At 49.1% G+C, this 19002-nt stretch overlaps 1 protein-coding gene across 9 annotated transcripts; it reads left to right on the top strand.

The window, feature by feature from the left end:
- Nucleotides 1-1813: 1813 nt before the first annotated feature.
- On the top strand, nt 1814-18981 carry LOC122364645 (protein DGCR6-like). Of its 9 annotated transcripts, XM_043335247.1 has the most exons (6): nt 2831-2891; nt 5619-5777; nt 6321-6429; nt 7665-7825; nt 11885-12063; nt 17948-18981. In XM_043335247.1, the coding sequence occupies exons 3-6, from the start codon at nt 6347-6349 to the stop codon at nt 18095-18097; spliced, it is 573 nt and encodes a 190-aa protein (XP_043191182.1). In that variant the 5' UTR covers nt 2831-2891; nt 5619-5777; nt 6321-6346; the 3' UTR covers nt 18098-18981. The 9 variants fall into 9 exon arrangements, with proteins under 9 accessions (XP_043191178.1, XP_043191182.1, XP_043191186.1 ...); XM_043335243.1 differs by lacking the exons at nt 2831-2891; nt 5619-5777 and adding an exon at nt 1814-1891; XM_043335251.1 differs by lacking the exon at nt 5619-5777 and having other exon boundaries at nt 2843-2876.
- Nucleotides 18982-19002: the final 21 nt, after the last annotated feature.

Below are 19002 nucleotides of genomic sequence, written 5' to 3'. Positions count from 1 at the left end.
TCTTGACGAGATGCGGGAACTATTTCTAATTAGTGTTTCTAGCTTAGTAAAAGAACATATTATGCAAACGATGAAAAAAGCATAAATGGAAGATTTTATATGCAATTTTCTCTAACAATTAATGGTAAATTATCTACATATCAAGGAAAAGATGCATGCTAACTGATAATTTAAAGTTTTTGGGGCCAGTTGTTTTCTTCTTTTCTTACGTCGCCCCAATGGCCGCGAATACACTAGTGATAACGCCTATCGATATTCCAAGCCCAGCCCGGCCCGGCCCGGCAAAAATAGCAATCTAGTTATTGTCTTAGTCTATTGCTATAATAAGCATGATTGATTACACTATTTTGAGAACAATTCAAATTGCATGAATATTAACATGGCAATCATGACTCCCTTCTTTTCAATGAATATAATCATTTCAAGCACCTATGGCACAAATTTTAACAGTAACAGCGGTAAATATTTACATAAAGTCCGATCCATATTTCAAGCATAAATTTTGCATATTCTTACGTTATTTGACATCCTGAATGTAGATATGATGCTTACATGCGGCGGAAAACAGTGCTACCATATTAAAAATATTTGCTACCATATTTGGGGAAATGTTGGGAACCGGGGTTTTTGGGTGGGGGAGGAAATACAATGCCGTAAGAATGGTTATGAAAGTTGGGGGAAACTGTTGGGAACCGGGGTTTTTGGGTGGGGGAGGGGGGATCGGGGTTTATGGGTATGGAGAGAAACCCCGGTTCCCAACAGTTTTCCCCAACTTTCATGACCATTCTTTACGGCATTGTATTCCCTCCCCGACCCAAAAACCCCGGTTCCCAACATTTCCCCAAATACGGTAGCAAATATTTTTAATATGGTAGAACTGTTTTACGTCGCATGTAAGCATCTTATCTACATTCAGGATGTCAAATAACGTAAGAATATGCAAAATTTATGCTTGAAAAGTGGATCGGAGAGATAAAATTTACTTACCTCTAATCTAGTTCACCGTGGTTTTGAAAAATACGCTGGACGCGTTCCTCGTTGCGGTACGCAACTGAAACTAGTTCGTATTCCTCCCACTTGCACCCGGAGCACAACGAACCACCCAGCACGGAAGCCATGATCCAACTAACAGACTGGCGGGAAAGCGGAAAGCACTGGAAAGCACCTGCTAAAACTGGTTCAAACCAGTTTGCTCAAACGGAAACGGAAGTTTCTGCTCTATATTGCAGGTACGAATGGAAAGAAGTTTACGTAAGGTCATAGCTATTAGGCATGTTTGATAGAAAAGATATCATAATTATATTATTTGAACATAAAAAATGAATAAAAAATCATCAAAAAGCAATTTAAATGTAAAAAGCAATACTTCTTCTCTATTCAAATTGTTTGGTGAAAGTGACGTCAAAATAACAAAACACGAAAAAAATGTTTAAAAAATTGGAGTTTTGTTGGGTAGGATAGGAAAAAAACACGACAAAAATTGTCAGAACCTAATCTAACCTGACCTAACCTGACCTACTGATATTTGCCTACCCGGGGATAAGGAAACAGTTGCTCGCATGAATAGATTGCAAGCAATGGTAAGTCAAATATTTTTAGGTTAAGTGGTTGTGCATCAGGCCTCAGGCCTTCGGCCTGAGGCCAGATACACAACCACTTAACCTAAAAATATTTGACTTACCATTGCCTGTAATCTCTCCTAAGGCATTGCCTTCGGCACTGCACCGCTTCGCCACGATCATTTTCATGACGTCACTTTCATAATGAGATTGAATAGCGTAATGTTTTCACTCAACCTTGGAGTTTATTCATTCGATCCATCTCACGTGGCGCAAACGGCTGGTGGAGTGCGTTGACGGCAGGTGTCGTGGGATGGTGGCCGGCGGCGACGGTAAATATTGCGCAGTTGCTTTAAAACTTGGTTGCGCCATGAATAACTATCAGATATGGAATCAGGAGCTCAAAATACATCGAGTGGTGTGGTTTTTATAATCACCTTGTTGATCGGACCTTATGTATATAAATACCGTAACAGCAAGCACCTCAGTCAATTAGGTCTTGATTACACACCTATAAAAAGTTAACATGATTATATTAACTACATTCTATGAGTAAAGTTATCTTGCAAGCTGATGTGTGTGAACATTATCATTCATAATTGGTGACTCTAATGCATACTTGAAGGAAGTATTTGCCACATACTCTATACTTCCCAGCACTTACCAGCAGAAAAAAAAGCTTGACTTATGGGAATTGATGAATCTGTCTGGGATTGACCTTGCTGTTAAATTCACTCCATAGATGCTGCAATATCAAAAGCCTGAGAAAGCATACAAAATAGGTGACACTAACTTTAGCACTGTCTTCCAAAAAAAGAGAAAATCCATCCATTTATCAGCAAAACTGATCTTATCTATTTTCAATTCATGCCCACGTGTCAACCAAATCTCTGTGGACAACTATCTGCTACTTTCCTTGCTATTTTATGTTAGGCTCTTTTCAAGATATTGATATCGCTAGCAGCGTAAGCAGAAAACATGGTAAACTTGAAATGTCATTGGGTACTTTTGCGACTTTTACGCATCATCATCATCAATCAAAAATGAGCGAACACTTCTTTATTGTCGCAGCTGCGGCAGGTAGCGATTTTGACCAATTGTATAATAAAACATATATGATCAAGTTTTTGTTTTGTTTTTCGTTCGAGTTTTCAGACTTCGTGATTTAGATTTTATTTTTTATTTGTTTAATTTTGTTTTTCACCTTGATACTTACTTTAAAAACGTATTTATTTGATATACTGTTGTGTATATTACCTAGGTGCCGCCACATAAACATAGGGCCGCCGCATGGCCGCCGCCATGATTGCAAATTTTGTTGAGAAGGGGCTGGTTTGTTGTGACTTATTTTGACAAATTTATGGACATTTAAAGAAGCTTTCATCGCGAAATACTCTGTAGAGTTCCTCGTTACTTACAGTGTGTTTTGTGAGCATCCTTTTAAGGTTCTGTTCGTTAAAAAGCCGTCGGTGAAGGAAAAAAGACTGTGTTGGAATTGTCTCACTATCGCCATATATAAGTGTTAAACTTAATGTAGCCCTGTGGCCCATCATTGTTGAGTGGCTTCTTAGTTTTTGGAGTTGTAGTGCTAAGTAAGTTATTCTTATGGCTACATTTTAACTTTTATTACAAACTAATGATGCTAGAGATTCTCTGATCTTTTTGGTTGCGGAATTTTTATGAAAACCCTCCTATGTGTGACATGATGTGATATTGGATAATTCTCAAGATTCCCAAAATTCAACATCAAGTAGGTTTTCTTTCACATTCCTTAAATTTGGTTTAGTTTTTGTATTTTCCCAGTGGGTTTTGTTTGCATCAGTTTCCAAATTTTCTTAAATTGACATTAGTCGCAAAACCCATAGTGCACAAAGCTCTTGGCCCGGCCCGTCCATAGCCCGTTAACTAATGATATTTGGGGGCCCGGCCCAGCCCGTAGCCCAGCCCGGCCCATGGCCCGTTGGGCTGGCCCGGCCCGTGGCGAACGAGGACCCTCACCGGCGCCTCTGAGGGCCACACACTAGCACCTCAGAGGGCCTACAGCGGCACCTCGGGGGCCCCGCACCAATGCCTCTGAGGGCTTCACACCGGTACCTCAACCTGTGAGTGCCCACACCAGTGCCTCCAAAGGCTTCATAACCGGCGGCCCTGAGGGCACTACACCGGTGATTTTGGGGGCCTACCGAAGGCACAACACAATCCCTTAGTCTCGCTGAGTCGCTATCCCAATCCCATACTGGCTTCTATCCCAATTCCGGCTCAACTAATTAGCAGCCCCCCCCCCCATGGGTCAGCTTCGCCGCGCCGGTGTCGGTGCCGGGGATGGCATCGGGGCGGCAGTCGGCCACGCGCACTCAATGGTGTGAGCCGCTCCAAAACGGCTGCAGTAACTGGTCGATATAGGCAGTAAGCAGATGAGGAGATGCAGGTGGATTGATGACCGGCAAGCCTTTGTGCTTTACGAGGGCGAAGGGTCGAAGTCGGCTGCTAAGCCGTGAACGGGTTTTATCAGATACCGGTTCACTATGACCTTTATCAGGGTCCTGGTACCCTGACGCACTCTTGGATAGCCGAATTACAGCAAAACTCCATCCACGACTGTATCTATACGGCTTACGCTTTTCTGAAAACGTCTGCGTTTGGCCTTCCACGGGCCCGGCCGGCCGGCCGGCCCCGATTGGCAGTCCACCAGTGACGTCACTGGTAGTGTTAAGCTGATTGGCGAATAATACATGGGGAGAACCGGGACGACATCCCCCTGATCGTTATGATCCATGATGACAATGAGAAAGCTTTTGAAATAAAATGAAAATTTATGGTTGAGACTGGTTGGAATGCTAAAGGTCATTGAGGTAGGCATTGATACATTTTTGTTGTTTATGGTGACCCACCACAAATTTGTGGGGGGGGGCAAGATATGGGGAGCAAGATATCACGCATGTAATAATTGAAATTGTTGCATGCTTGGTTGGGATTTGTTCGCTTGTAATTTTTGCTTATTTGTGATAACTGCACAGTTACCTATTCATAATTTTTCTTTACTTTATTTGGCATTGACCATGTAATCCTGATCATTTTGCAAATCACTAAATCAAAATAAGAACGTTTGTGAGTTGCAACAAGTGATCTTTTGGGATTTCTGTGTTGACCAAAATTAAATGAGGATCTATGATCCCACTGGATCTCAAGCAAAAATACTAGACTCGGATCTATGATCCCTATGGATCTCAATAAAATAAAGAGCTGGATCTATGATCCCGACGGATCCGAGATCAGGATCCGTGGGATCAGTCGGGTCCCTGTACATGTCTGCTCCCAATATTGATATACTTGAGAATTGAATGACATAATACCACACTGATCATTGAAAAAGACTGCTGCAGAAGGTCACAGTGAAGTGGCAACTACTGGACACACTGACTCAGGGGCTGGGAGGTATGCGCAGCATCACACGCGCACACAAGGGAGCCGGCCAGCTGTCAGGACAGCTGGCTGGCTGCACCATGAGCTCTGCAGCTAGTAGGTAGTGGCGAGCAGGAAGGGTTACGCATAAAGCCTGGTGCAGCCAAATGTATCATGTTTAAATATCTCATATCCATATAGGTACAGACTCGTGTCCTCTCTGATTTGAATTTGGAAGAACTCTGAGCTTGTGGTGGGAAACATTTTTGTTCAACTTGCTTTTATCTAATTTCCTTGTTATCTGTTAAAAAAGTTTAGCATCTATGGCATGCATAAGCATGTGCATGTGCTTAAATAAAAAGGTTAAAATTTGGCACAATGAGCCTCAACTTTTGGCCCAAATCATGCTAAAATGCTAGCGCATGAGTCCCTGGGGAGTGGGGTGTTCGCTGTAGTGCACTAAAATTTTTTCCAGTCTGGACTTATTACCTAACCCAACCTAAACTAACCTGATCTAACATATCCCATATCAACCTACCCTAGCCTAACCTAGGATGTTTGCAGTTTGCCTGCCTCCTAAAAACTATGAAATCTGTAATGATGTCACTCTGATATTGATTTGTGTAATATTTTTAGCTGTTTTTTGTGTGATTACAGAGACATGATTGTTTCGTGCGTCGATTTAACATGTCCTCTCCCTTTTATTAACACAAGTGACGCAACGCAATTTATCGGAGTGTTTTGATTGTCAATACAATACAATACAATACAATTTTACAACAGCTGACAACAGGTTTTTGCAACAGCAGACAACGTGTAAGGAGACCGTGCAGCTCGATTGAAATGTAGAAACTAGAAACTGTGATTGGGGTAAAACTATGATCTTATGCCGAAAATTGTGAATCAAGTTAACTGGATGCTACATTTATTGAATCATGCGGTTTGATTTCTGGGTAGTTGTCTGTTTTGAATTCCATGGCATTGTCAGGTAAATTTTACCATTAGAACTTTACTTTTAAAAAAGTTATTGTGCAGAAACACATCATCATGGTTATTTTATTTCATATTGCTTAGTGAGGTAGCTACTCAGCTTGTGCATTATTTAATAGGTTTGCCAAGCAAATTAATGTAGGTATGACTGCTTAGGCACCTACAACAGTTTGAAGCTGCCTATTGCCAAGCTGATTGCTGATCGTACCCCAAGGTCCCATACAATAAGTAGGTATGGACATATCTTTAAAAATAGCACTCAAGCTAGACCACTCTTGACGTGACACTCGGTGCATTTTGGTGGCAATCATTGCCACCAAAATGCACCAACCCGCCATCAGATAAATAGCCAAGCCCATTTTGTCACAGGTGAACCAGGCCTGCCAAAAGCAACCATGGACGACTCGGGCTCCAACACCCAGAATCGGCTCTATCTGATGCTGTCGGAGCTGCAGAAAATCGCCAAGGATGTGCCACGGTGAGTGATCCAGTGAGCTGCAGAAAAACGCCAAGGATGCGCCGAAGTGGAGTGATCTGCAGAAAACCGCCAAAGATATGTCGCACTGACTGATGCGAGTCACGTGGGCTGTAAACACATTAGGTACTGTAACTAGCTGTATACCCGAGTCACCTGAACCGTGCGCATTGCAGCGTGCTCTGCAAACCAACCAGGACTTGGGTTTTTGCCTCGCTTTGCAAACATCAGGTGTCGAGTATGTTGCAAAACAGTTGTGAAGTTAAGGGGCGTGTTGTGTTAGCTAAATCAAAATATGATATATCAGTTACTTTATTATACTTCGTCATTTCAAAACAGCCAATAATGTTTATCAATAAAGTAAGAGGTTACTATCGTATAAACTAAAGGTTAGGCAGTCAGGGAAAGGAAATTACAATATCGATCACCGCTGTTGGATGTTTTGAAGCTGGTGAACACTGAGTCTGCTGATTGCGTCTCTATGCTGTTGACTTTTGGGCTATTATTTCACTATGTAGTTCTGGAGCAGACTGAATGTTCAGGACGGTCGCAGCTTATGCCAGAATGCCGTGACGCGCGTGTTTTTCGGGTGAGGCCGATCGGTCACTTAGCTCGCGTCGTGGATGGTTCGTTTCGTGACAACCGCTGGCCAGGCCGCCAGTCCGGAGTTTTTACGATCGCCCTGAAGCAATGATGGAGATCAGGAACCGGCGTCCGACACTAGAGCCGTTTGATCGAACTATAATGACCACAAATTACAATCGCGTCTTAGTGCATGTCTGTTTTTGCTTTTGGGAAGTTAATGCGTTGTTCGGAAGTTAATGTCCTGCTACCGATACCTTGACAACGTATCACAGGCTTAGCTAATGCACGGTTAGTTCCAGTACAAGCTGGTTTATAGTCCAGCGACAGGAGCTCGCGCAAGTCAGATGCACCGAACGCGAAAGCGCTGTAAAACCTGGAGCTGAGCGTTGTGCCAATTATTGGGTCTGGTGGCAAGGATTCCGTGTTCCAGCAGCGTCTGACTGTCCGCCCCGTGTTCCAGCAGTGCCTAACTGTCCGCCCCGTGTTCCAGCAGTGTGCGTTCAGTGTTCCAGCAGCGTCAACTGTCCGCCCTGTGTTCCAGCAGTGCCTAACTGTCCGCCCTGTGTTCTAGCAGTGTGCGCTCGGTGTTCCAGCAGTGCCTAACTGTTCCCTCTCCGTTCCAGCAGTACCTGACTGTCCCCTCTCCGTTCCAGCCGGTTCCAGCAGCGCCTGACGCTGGAGCTGCTCTCGGGCCTGGCCAACTCGATGCTGGACGGCACCGTGTTCCAGATAGTGGACCGGCTGGCGGAGATCCAGCACGTGACAGAGAAACAGGCCTTCCAGATGCGGCAGCAGCTGGTCGCCGGGCACAACGGTAGGAAGGCATCCAGCCATACGTATAATGTAGCTCATATGGACACTGGATGGCTCAGTCTGTTTAAATCAGTTTTGTTTTAAACTAAACCGACCATTATTCTAACGGTTATTGCTTGTCTGTCGAGATTGTTGACGAGCTGGTATTCTATCGGCCCAGAGTTGTGACCTTTGAGTCAGGTTGACATTTCAGACCGTTGTGACTGACGTTGTGGTTCATTGGAGGCGTAAAGAATGTCACTGAATGGAGGCGTGACTTGTTTAACAGGGAGACGTGCATGATAGGTGCTCTATGGTTACTTTTATCTTGTTATTTGCAGACATACAAAACCCTGACCTTTATCCCTATCCCGGGGCCTTGAAGCCGGTGTTTTTTACTTATTCGTCGTTCCGTGATATTGACGTTTGAACGCACATACGTTTCGTCGGCATTCATATTGAATCAAATACCCCGGCTGCTCCGCGCGCTTGAAGATGGTACATATTGAAATACCTTGTTTCGCGTATTCTATGCTGCACAGCGTGTTATTTCCTCAAGAATAGACGATATTGCATTCTTCCTACGGCTGCGGTATCAACGCTACCCTGTCCGAATAAAAAGAGCATCGCCGCCACCTCCAGCATGCGCGTATGACGTTATTAAATTACTGCAATAAATTTAGCTTGCCGTAGTAGCAAAAAACTATGTTTTCCATGGATTCGATTTGTGGCAGCTGTGACCACTTATTTGGGTGATCTATGGAATAGTCACTGTCCATAGACAACAGTGGGTGATGCTAGTATAACTACAAATGCTTTTATACATGCGCCCTTTTAGATAAGGACGCTTTCGTAATCTAGAAATATGAAGTTTCTCTTATTTCTAGCCACAAACGTCAAATCAGACAATGCCATTATTGATTAACCCGCGCCCCGTTGGGCTCTGCCGAGCAACGCGCCCGGTTGGGGGGGGGGGCATTTTGCCCCCCCCCCCCCCTAAGATCTCGAGAACCACGCAACATAGCGACAAGCGGTAAACGGCGTTGGATAGCCCCAACGGGGAACTACCTTGTGACCCAATTTTATTGACCTAGGTCAAACCGATGACGTCACAGGTCAGGTCAAAGGTCCAATTTTCACCGTTTACAGGCATTTCAAGAAATGCGTTGTAAAATCGAGTAAAATGCATTTCATTGAAAATCATCGAAGGGGAAATGTTCTTCAAACACATATTTTGCTATTTGAGGTCACTGATACCAGGTCAGGTCACAGAGGTCAGGTCACGGGGGGGTCACAATATGAAAGTGTCGTGTGATACATGTTTAATGGTCCATTTTACATGACAAATGCGATTATGTGGGTCAGGCAGCCTTTGGGACCAGCTTAGGTCATGTTTTGGTCAAGGTCAGGTCAAGGTCAGGTCAAGGTCAGGTCAAATTAGGTCAAATTTCAAAGTTAATATTTTTGCATAAAATGTGTATCGAATCGATGCAGCTTGTCACGGGGAGTTCAATGGTGGTCTTTGTTGTGCCGTACGTGGTCTAGAATCGCTAAAAATTGAGTTCAAAAATTTGACGTCATCATTTTTGAACAGTTTTTTTCGCTATAACTTGGCCAAAAAACGAGATATCGATCTGAAATTTGGTATGTATATAGAAGAGCGCTGGGACTATCACATATATTCCGGTTTTTTCGAAATTCGGAAAAATTTTGGATTTTTTAAGTTTTTCTAAAAAATTCAATTTTTTGAATTTTTTTTTGTCAAAAACCAAAAATTTTGAAAATCCGAGATAGCAGTTTTGTAGCGCCGCTTTTTGTCTACTAGACCATATAAAGAACTTTGAAATTGCTTGATAACTGTAGATTTGGTGAGCGTTTCAAGATTGCATGTTTTTTGCTCATTTTTGCTCGAACATGACCTCAGTTTGACCTCAATAACTCCTGACCTAAGGTGACCTAAGACTTGAAATTTGGTGTGAAGGTGTCAAATTGATGCCCGGGAAGGTACTGAAAATTTGGCGGCGCTGCGCGCCGCCGTTTTCTTACTATTCAGGAAAAACCACAGGGGGGGGGCCAAAATGCCCCCCCCCCAACGGGGCGAGGGTTAATGCTGTTCGGTACTCAATGCTAGTCTTTGGAAATGGTGCAGCTCAATTTCCATCATATCCGGACCTAAGTGACGTCCGTCAACTTGTCTGGGATGCAATGCCTGTCTTTTGACGAAGGAGCCCGTTTCCTCCGGTACCTGGTCCATTTTTCTTCTTGAGCTCCTGCTGGATCCTGCATCAACATTGCACAGCGTCTGAGATGTCGAGCGGGCCCGATCAACTCGGCGTCCGATTGGACGCCCGGGAGCTCTTTCCCAGCTCCTCTGCCGCCCGCTGAAAAAAGTTTGCTAATATCGGCGCGCGATTAGTTTCAAGCCTGCTTCTAGCAACAGGGACTGCGAAGTGCGAACGCGGCTCGCAGTCGGATAGCTATTTCGGAGCTCGTTGGAAGTTATTGACGTTAAGTGCGATGCAATTGATCAGATGTGCAGTCATCCTTTTATGGATAAACTACCTAGACGACTTATTTCACCCAATTTGAAGGAATATGCTCTCGCATAAGAGTAGCTCTTGACATAGTTTGTGGTGATGACTAATTGCTGTCTATAAAGTGGGCTAAAGTTAAAAGTTAGTCAGAAGCAAACCCTCACCCAGGAGCATAAATGACTGACGAGAACAAATGATGCGTCATCTCCTCGCATAGGTGTTTTTGGTCATCGCCATTCAAATAACATTGCGTGTTTCGTCTGCATATCACCTGCCTGCGGCCCATGTCGTAAGGTCCCGCCTCGCGTGGCCAGGCTCCCTTTGTGCATGGCCGGCTGTCTGCACTTTTGGGCCCCACTGATGCGGCGGCGCCCCGCCCACATAATCACATGGTTTTCACGTATTTCACGGCGTCTGCCGCTGCTGCGGTCACGTGATGGACCTTTCCGTGCCGCGGGGCCGTGGCCAACTCACGGCGGATCGTCACGTGACGACTGAGGGTCGCCGGCCCCGGCCCGCGAACCGTGCCCAGTGCTATGAGGTTCAGCGGTATCTGAGCGCCGATTGTCATTGATTGGGCCGATAGCAGCGTCAAAAATCGCCGGTTTATACGTGTGTGTATGCAGTTTTGGGCCGAAAATAGCGTCTGCGTAGATCGGCCTTCCTCAGCGAACTATTTTATGAAGCGGGTTTGCAGTGTCGACGTTTGGCTTACACCTGCCCGTAGGCTGTCTCGCCATCGGTATCCGCTGTTTGTGAAATAGTAAATGTAAGTCAAGTACCGCCTCACTTAGTGCTGTCTTCTTATTATTGTTATAAGACCATTTCTGAGTGCCTACCTTCGCTGCTAACTTTGTTAGGAGTTTCAGCCTGAATATAGTGAATAATCGCTTTGCTTCATGAAATATCAAATAAATCAAGTTAAATGCTGGCATCTGATTTAAGTTATGCTCTTGAGGTGACTAGCTCGATAACTCTTCAGCATCTCTCGGTAATTGCGTTCCATTATTTCTGGAACTCCGAGGTGCTTATGCATATGCACTGAGGCCGCGTGTTTGGCGGCGGCCCGCCCAGAACACATAGGGGCGGGGGAGACAGACCCCCTCCGCTAGCATTACTTCTTGGATACTTAATGACAAACGATGAGTGGGCACTTGGAAACTGGTCACAGCTGACATGAAAATATTGCGGCTTTTGGGTCAGAGCGCTTGATTTGATATGGGATAACCTGATCACTGATGGCGACTTGACACCTTTCCGTACTGACCCGTTGTCCGCTACCGGTGGCCGTAAGTCGGGCGACCCGTATGTGCTGACTACGCCCCGTGACCTGCTGTTGGCTGACCGTGTCCCGTGACCCGCTGTTGGCTGACCCCGCCCCGTGCCCCGCCACCCTGTGCCACAGCGGACCACCAGGCACTGCTGAAGGCGAATCTGCAGGCGAACCCGCTGTTCCGTGTCGCCGACCCCACGTCCTCTTCTCCCGCCGCTCGGTGCCGCCCTGTGACCTAGGACGTACTGTCGCTGACCGTGTCCCGTCGCCGCAGCGGACCGCCAGGCGCTGCTGAAGCAGCAGAAGGCCGACCTGCAAGCGGCGCTGGAGCGCGGCGAGTCGCCCGCCCGACTGGAGGCCGCCCACCAGCGCGACATGCAGAGCCTGCTGCACAAACAGCAGGCCGAGCTGACGCGCTGCGACATGAAGGTGGTCACCCAGCTCGACCAGAAGGTGGGACACGGATGAGGGGGGGGGGGGGGGTGGAGGGTGCTGCAGCGGCCACTCTGAATGCATTGGGGTTGTTACTTGTTAGATATCACTAGTAAGCCTATTGATTGCTATTCGCGTCAGAAATGGATGGTTGGGAGCAGCTACCAGACCAAAAGCACATACAGCAAGTGAAACCGAATGACGGGAGTTCGAAATTGTATCCATAAGAGGCATGCAATCTCGAAGGGGTCATGAATACCTGTCTAGGAGGTGTGTGCGTGGGCTGCTGTTCTGAGCGGCCGTGCCCACACCGCCGCTATTGTTGGCTCTCCCCGATCGCCGCGCCGGCAACATTAGATGGTCTGTTGGCCTCGCCGACCCACCGACTGCGTGGGAAGCGCTGCCGGCGGAGTGTCCGGCTCACGGCCATCGGAGCCGCGCCGGCGGACCGGCCGTAATGGTCCGGCCGGTCCGGCTGTTGATACCAATCATGGACGCAAGCTCACCGAGCTAAATTTACCGTGCGAATGTGCTCTAAATGCCGGGCACGGTCGTTGTAGTCGTCCCCCACCAGCCGTATGTCTCCGCAGGGCCGGACTGACGTATGGGCCAGAGGCTATCTCTTCGGCACATGAATAAGTCAGCCGGCGCCGGTGCAGGTCGGAATTTAAATGCGCGGTCAGGCGCCGTGAGCCGTCCTCGCCGTCGGCGAGCACTGCCAGTATTTCAGGAGCTACTGCTGGATGCCGCGCGCCGACTGCCTGTGAGCGGCGCTGCTCAGTTATGACCCAGACTTGTTCGTCCGTGTGGGGGCGGGAGGCTGACCGTCCCGTCGGCTGCTGAGAGCGAATGGCGGCATTAATTTTGCACCTGCGATGGCCTTGACTACTCTGTGTGGTGTTGTGGGGTGATTCAGTGAAAAGGGCGCAAAGCGTAAAATACTGCAACACTCGCCGTGTATTGTATTGTATTGTATGCACCAGTTTGTATTCGGTCTCAACCGCCTTACAAAGAAGAGCTGGGAACTGTGGAATTAAGGCCGATTAAGCCGCATGTTGTCAATTCTTACCAACCGGCTGCTCAGAGCATGCAATAGCCAATCATTCGCAGAGGGCTTCTGATTGCTCAAGTGCTGCCGAATTTGCCGAGGCATTGACCGAGCATGTCGCCGAGTGCTGTTCCAGGAATCGGGTCCTTCTCTCGTAGTCTCGCCGAGTGTGACGTCACAGAGACTTTGGCCAATCAGCGACATGCTATCTGTCGCCGAGTTTGTCAGTATTTCGAACATTGAACAATGGTCTGATACTGAGCTCTGGTTTTGCCGTCACCCGGGCCGTGAATTGATATAGATCTAGTTGAGCATTTCGTTTTTCGCCTTCACCGTGGTTCTCACTGCCGAGAGCACCCTATGAAGCAAGAAAAAACGCTATGAAGCAATGATGCCAACATCCGCCGCAGACCGGCTGCCCTGAAACCCAAACCAGGTACCAGCTGCAGAAAGGCTCGGTTTTCGCTGGTACGTTCGTTTGGAGGTTCACTGCGAACCGATGTCGTATCGATCCCTAGTCGCGCGCTCATTGCTGGCTATTTATGGTCCTGGTTGCGTAGTTTCAGCCGCTTTGCAGCCGCTGTTTGATGAACGCCGTATTGATTCCAACTTCCTACGTTATTGTCCACGGCGGCTCTAGATTTTTGCTTTGAGAAATTAGCCAATATTTTTAGTTTTTAACGGTTATTTTTATCTCATATAACTACGGAACCGTTGCCACCACGGTACCGGATACCAACTTTTCCACGCCGGTTTCCGAGTGACAGGGCGGCCACAGGCAGCGGCGCACCACCGAGCTGAGGGGCGTCCGGGCGCTGGGGTGTCTGTCACCTCCCTACCAGCCGGCGGTCGGCTCTGCCCCCACGGGACCCCAGTGAGCTCCCCTCGACAGCTCTCCTCGGGTGGGGATGGGTGTGCCCCAGACACCTGTGGAGCGGACAGGATGTGCGGCAGCTCGGCCACAGTGCACCGCCGGCCGAGTTCGGCAGTTGGCGGCTCCCGGCGACCTGTTGATGGCTTTGGCAGGCCCCTGGGAACCGGCTCCATTAGCCGAGTGTTCTGCCAGCCGAGCGCGTGCTGTTTACGTCGCGCGAGTTAACCACTAATTGGACGCCTCGGCATTTCAGGAAGGTAACGCCCGCCCTTGCAGGATTCAACTTAACCGCCTGTTGTATTTGCTTTGGAAATATATTTCATTAGTTTATGCTGCTTCCAAGCATTGCAAACTCGGTGTTAATTAAGTAATCTGTTTCACGAAGCTGTAATGCTGTTGAGTTCTGTCGTTCATCTAGATATCATCACAAGTTAGCTGAGTTTTTCGGCGGAAAGTTGGTGTAGCTGTTGGATAAGTTGTTATCCCTAGCGGCTCATGCCTGTCCGACTTGGTGCTGATTAGTTTTTAGAAGCTGCGAGTGCTGTCGCGTCTAGTTTAGTGACCAAGTTGGCGGCTTTTGCGCAGCTCAGCGCCTTTCAGCAGGCGCAATGTACGACCGTAAATGGCGCAGTCATGAAGTCCCCGCCTGAAATATGCACGCCGGCTAACTGCATAGCGCGAAAACGGCTCATTTATTTAGTTATGCCTGAGACAAGTTTGGCAAACTTTGATGCAGAAGTTTATTGTCATTGACGTCAGGGGGGAAATGGGCCGACAGGCGGCGGCTGTGGGTTTCTGGTCGGCAGGACGGCGCGGGGCCGCGGAGGGCAGTGGGGAGCCGCGCGCGACTGCCGGGATTGATACGGGCGTCCTGGCACTGACATGGGCGTTCGGAAATCGACTTGGGTGACACCAAGGTTACTGTGGTGACACGAACGTTCAAGGATTAACGCACGCAGTCAACTCTCGTTCTCTTCTGTCTGTCTGTCTGTCTGTCTGTCTGTCTGTCTGTCTGTCTGTCTGTCCTCCCTCCCTCCCCTCCCTCCCCTCCCTCCCCTCCTCTCTCTCTCTCTCTCTCTCTCTCTCTCTCTCTCTCTCTCTCTCTCTCTCTCTCTCTCTCTCTCTCTCTCTCTCTCTCTCTCTCTCTCTCTCTCTCTCTCTCTCTCTCTCTCTCTCTCTCTCTCTCTCTCTCTCTCTCTCTCTCTCTCTCTCTCCTCTCGCTCTCTCTCTCCTCTCCTCTTGCTCTCTCTCTCTCTCCTCTTTCTCTTTGCCTTTCCCCCTCTTCTCTCCTTCCCTTCTCTTTCTATTTCTCTTTCCCTTTCCTTTCCCTTTCCCTTTCTCTTTCCCTCTCTCTTTCTCTTTCTCTTTCTCTGTCCCTCTCTCTTTCTCTTTCTCTTTCCCTTTATCTCTATCTCTATCTCTCTTTCTCTCTATCTCTCTCTTTCTCTCTTTCTCTCTATCTCTTTCTCTCTCTCTCTCTCTCTCTCTCTCTCTCTCTCTCTCTCTCTCTCTCTCTCTCTCTCTCTCTCTCTCTCTCTCTCTCTCTCTCTCTCTCTCTCTCTCTCTCTCTCTCTCTCTCTCTCTCTCTCTCTCTCTATCTCTTTCTCCCCTCTTTTTTCTCTCTCCCTCTCTCTCTCTCTCTCCCTCTCTCTCTCTCAAGCACTCACTCAATCATGCACTCACCTCTCTCTACTTTTCCTTGACCTTCACTTCTTGCGTTTGTGTTTCCGCATTTCTTACTTTTGAAGTCTATTTAGTCTGCGTGTCACCCGTCCCGTCCGTCTTGGGTTCGTTATTGCGCCGTGTGTTTCATGTTTACCTTTCCTCGCTAGTGTTTGTCGCCTGTCTCTGTGAACCCTACTCCGCGCCTCTCGTCACCCGCCTGTCCTTGTGTTCGTGTTTGTCCGTCTTCTGCCGCTCCGGTGCTGTCGCTGCCTGCTGGCTAGTTGTTCCGTAATTGGAGGCTGAGGAGCGGCTCGCTGCTGAGACGGCCCTCCTCGTGCGGTGGTTCTCCGCCCGTGTCGGTGTCGGACCTGCTCCGCGCGCGTGTCCCGTCGCTCTCCGTCGCCGGCCCGTCTCCGTGGCGCGGCGCTGCCGCTCTCCAGCCGAGGCCCCGTGTCCGGAGACGGGGCGATTAGCGCCGCCGTGCTGAGCGCCCGGTGTGGGCACTGCGGGGCGGCGGCCGCCCCCGCCTCCGCCCCCGCCCCCGTCCCCACCCCGCCTCTGCCGGAGGCAGAGTGTCGTGAGATGAACCACCTGAATTAGAGGAGAACAACAAATCAGTGCCGAACAAACGACGGGACCTGCGGAGTGCCGCGGAGCGCGGTCGGCCAGCGAAGGCAGAGCGGGACAGAAGGCGGGCGGAGCGCGCCCATATGCGGGCCGTCCTGTCCGGGATATACTGGTCTCCCCGACTGCCGGCCCGTCCCGCCGTCACGTACGCAGGCGGCTCTCGGCGGAAGGCCGTGTGCGCGCGCCTGATTTATTGTTTGTTTGCGTGCGTGGCTGGCCGGAGTTTGGCTCCGCTGGGAACTGGGAGGCGGCGGCGGCTCTAACTGCTACCAATTCCGCACCGGAAGAGAGACGATATTCGGTGGGCGATTCTGAAGGCGATAGGTGCGGAGATTTCATCGGATGAGGCAATTTGGCTGGTTTGATTACGGTCCGCTGATGGCCCGGTGGGGCCGAGGTAATGGGCCGCGGCTCAGGATCGCTCGGTTTAATCGGGAACGGAGACATTTTTGTAAAACGTTCCGGCGCTGCGACTGTGGTATAATTTTGCTGCGAGGGAATCTGCTCGGTTCCTGGCGCCATCAGCGAATGTTGAATCTCGTTACGAGCGTTTTCTTCATCCGTTTATGGTTGTTACGTGGTAACACTTATCGCTACCATGTTATCACTACCATTTGTGTCGGAATTCAGTGTTCCTCCACGGTGTTTCACACCACTGTTTCGCACATGATTCCTGGGCCTTTATTTCCTTTTTATCTTTGTTACCCTTCCGTTCTCCCTTTTACCGTTGTTACCCCTCACTTGCCCTATTCACTTCCCCCTTCATCCAGCTCATCGCGCCTCCTCCTCAGAATAGGACATCAAATATTTGATGTCCTATTCTATCTGGTCCATGTTGAGGCTCGTGTTGTAATTTGGATGTATGGTCTTTCGATAGTAAATCAATCCTCCGCGAGTCATTAATTGTAGTCATTCTGTAAAGACTGCCTAATCAGTGGGCTTGATTAGTGGTTAATCATACGTCAAGGCATATACATTAAAAAGGAAGTGCCCTGCGGGGCTCATAAAAGTCCAACTACCATTATGTTATCTGGCGTGCGTCCAGTGAAGCTGATTTTGACCGTTCTTAGTGAATTAACTCACTAAGGACACAATAAGTGTCATGGCGGCGGATATTACGTTACGATTCGGCAGTGGATTTCCATTGGCGTTCCGGCCCTATCGACCTCATATCTGTCATTGGTCGGACAAGCCTCGTTACGCGCAGGTCACCGCGCTCAAGTGCCGGGATTAGTGTGAATCCAATAAACCGTCATAAGACGTCGCGCTCCAGAAATGGCCGCCGACACGGCTATAAAAAGCGATACGGAGAGATTACGGCTCCTGACGGCAGCCGGGCGTGCGCGTCAGATATCCGGGTCGTTTGCCAGGCGTTTTACGAGTCCCGTGCCGGACTGAATGTTGTCGTCATTCTGTGTGTGCGTTACTGCGTAGCTGCGTGACCTTTTAGCTGGGATTGAGGATGCACGCTGTACGATGCCCCGTGTGTTGCTCAGTCCAGCCGACTGTTCGGTAAACTGTCGACAAATGAGCGCTATTATTAGCGGCGGCTTGGACTGAGCTAGAAATAAGTGGTGCTTACCCTGCATTCTGAGACGCGACCTGTCCTGATTGTTGTAGCCCCTGACGGGTTGGTGTATGTCGTTGCCCGGCGCGGCGCTGACGGACGGCGTGGCTCTGTTCTCCGACAGGTCAGCGAACAGCAGGTGATCCTGGAGAAGTCGGGCGTGCCGGGGTTCTACGTCACCAACGACCCGCAGGAGATCCGTCTGCAGCTCTACCTGCTGCGCTTCATCAGCGAGGTCAGCCAGATGCCGGCGCTGGCGCAGACAGACACCTGACGAGCACAGCCAGACACTTCCTGACCAGGTCAGCCGGATACCGGCGCTGACGCAGCCCGACACCTCCTGACGAAACCATACGGCTCCTGGCGCAACCGGGCGGTTTTTTGAACGTAATAGTACGTCTCATGAATACTGGCGAACAGTCTTTCGAACAGGACACCACCTGAACGACGGGCGGGCGGCTCCTGAATACCTGTGGCTCCTGCGCACAAGGTTGCAGTTGGCGGGTTTAACCCAGGGTATATTGAGTGGTTTAACCAGCATACCGTGTCCTAGAAGCTATGTCCGGGAGAGGCGCAGAGAATCTTCTTTCATTTCAAAGAGAACATGCTTTCGCTGTGTGTCTTTGTTGCTCGGACCTCAAGTGTGGAGTATTACCCGGACATCAGCAGGATAAGCAGTGTGACGCACCGTCATCCTGTGCCTTTGTGACGCCTGTATTCCGCGAATAAGACATTGTGTGGCCCGGCCTGTGGCGTCACCACGGCAGTAACACCATTGCAGCGTGTCGGGTGACTCAGCAGCCGCGTGCGTCACCCGCTATCGTGCGACTCTCATGGGGGATCCGGTGTCGCACACCCTGTGTCTCTGCTCTGTGATAGTGCCCCGGCCGGGCCGGGCGCACTTCAGGTGTAAGTCCGAACGCTGAAGACGCTCCTCTGAACGCGCTATCGCCTCTGATCGCCCCTCATCGCGATACGCGCCGCAGGCAGGGGCCCTGTGTGGGCGCACTGTGTCAGTAAAGTCCCCTATCAGCTGTGATATCAGTGACAGTCGAGATACGAGTGCGAGGCGCCCTGTGAGCGCTGATTTGTGAGACCAAGTGTCGAGAGGTGGCACGGCTGGCTGTGGTGACAGATAAATAGACAACACTCTCTCTATGTGGCTCGTTTTACTTATCC

The sequence above is a fragment of the Amphibalanus amphitrite genome, unplaced genomic scaffold, assembly GCF_019059575.1.
Source record: "Amphibalanus amphitrite isolate SeventyFive unplaced genomic scaffold, NRLGWU_Aamphi_draft 000689F_arrow, whole genome shotgun sequence".
Lineage (NCBI taxonomy): Eukaryota > Metazoa > Arthropoda > Thecostraca > Balanomorpha > Balanidae > Amphibalanus > Amphibalanus amphitrite.
This window is presented reverse-complemented; position numbering and strand designations above follow the sequence as displayed.

Excerpts from the sequence above, each read along its gene's own strand:
- LOC122364645 (XM_043335243.1), top strand. Across the intron at positions 7,826-11,884 it reads GCTGGTCGCCGGGCACAACG|CGGACCGCCAGGCGCTGCTG; the intron begins GTAGGAAGGCAT and ends CCGTCGCCGCAG. Across the intron at positions 12,064-17,947 it reads TCACCCAGCTCGACCAGAAG|GTCAGCGAACAGCAGGTGAT; the intron begins GTGGGACACGGA and ends GTTCTCCGACAG.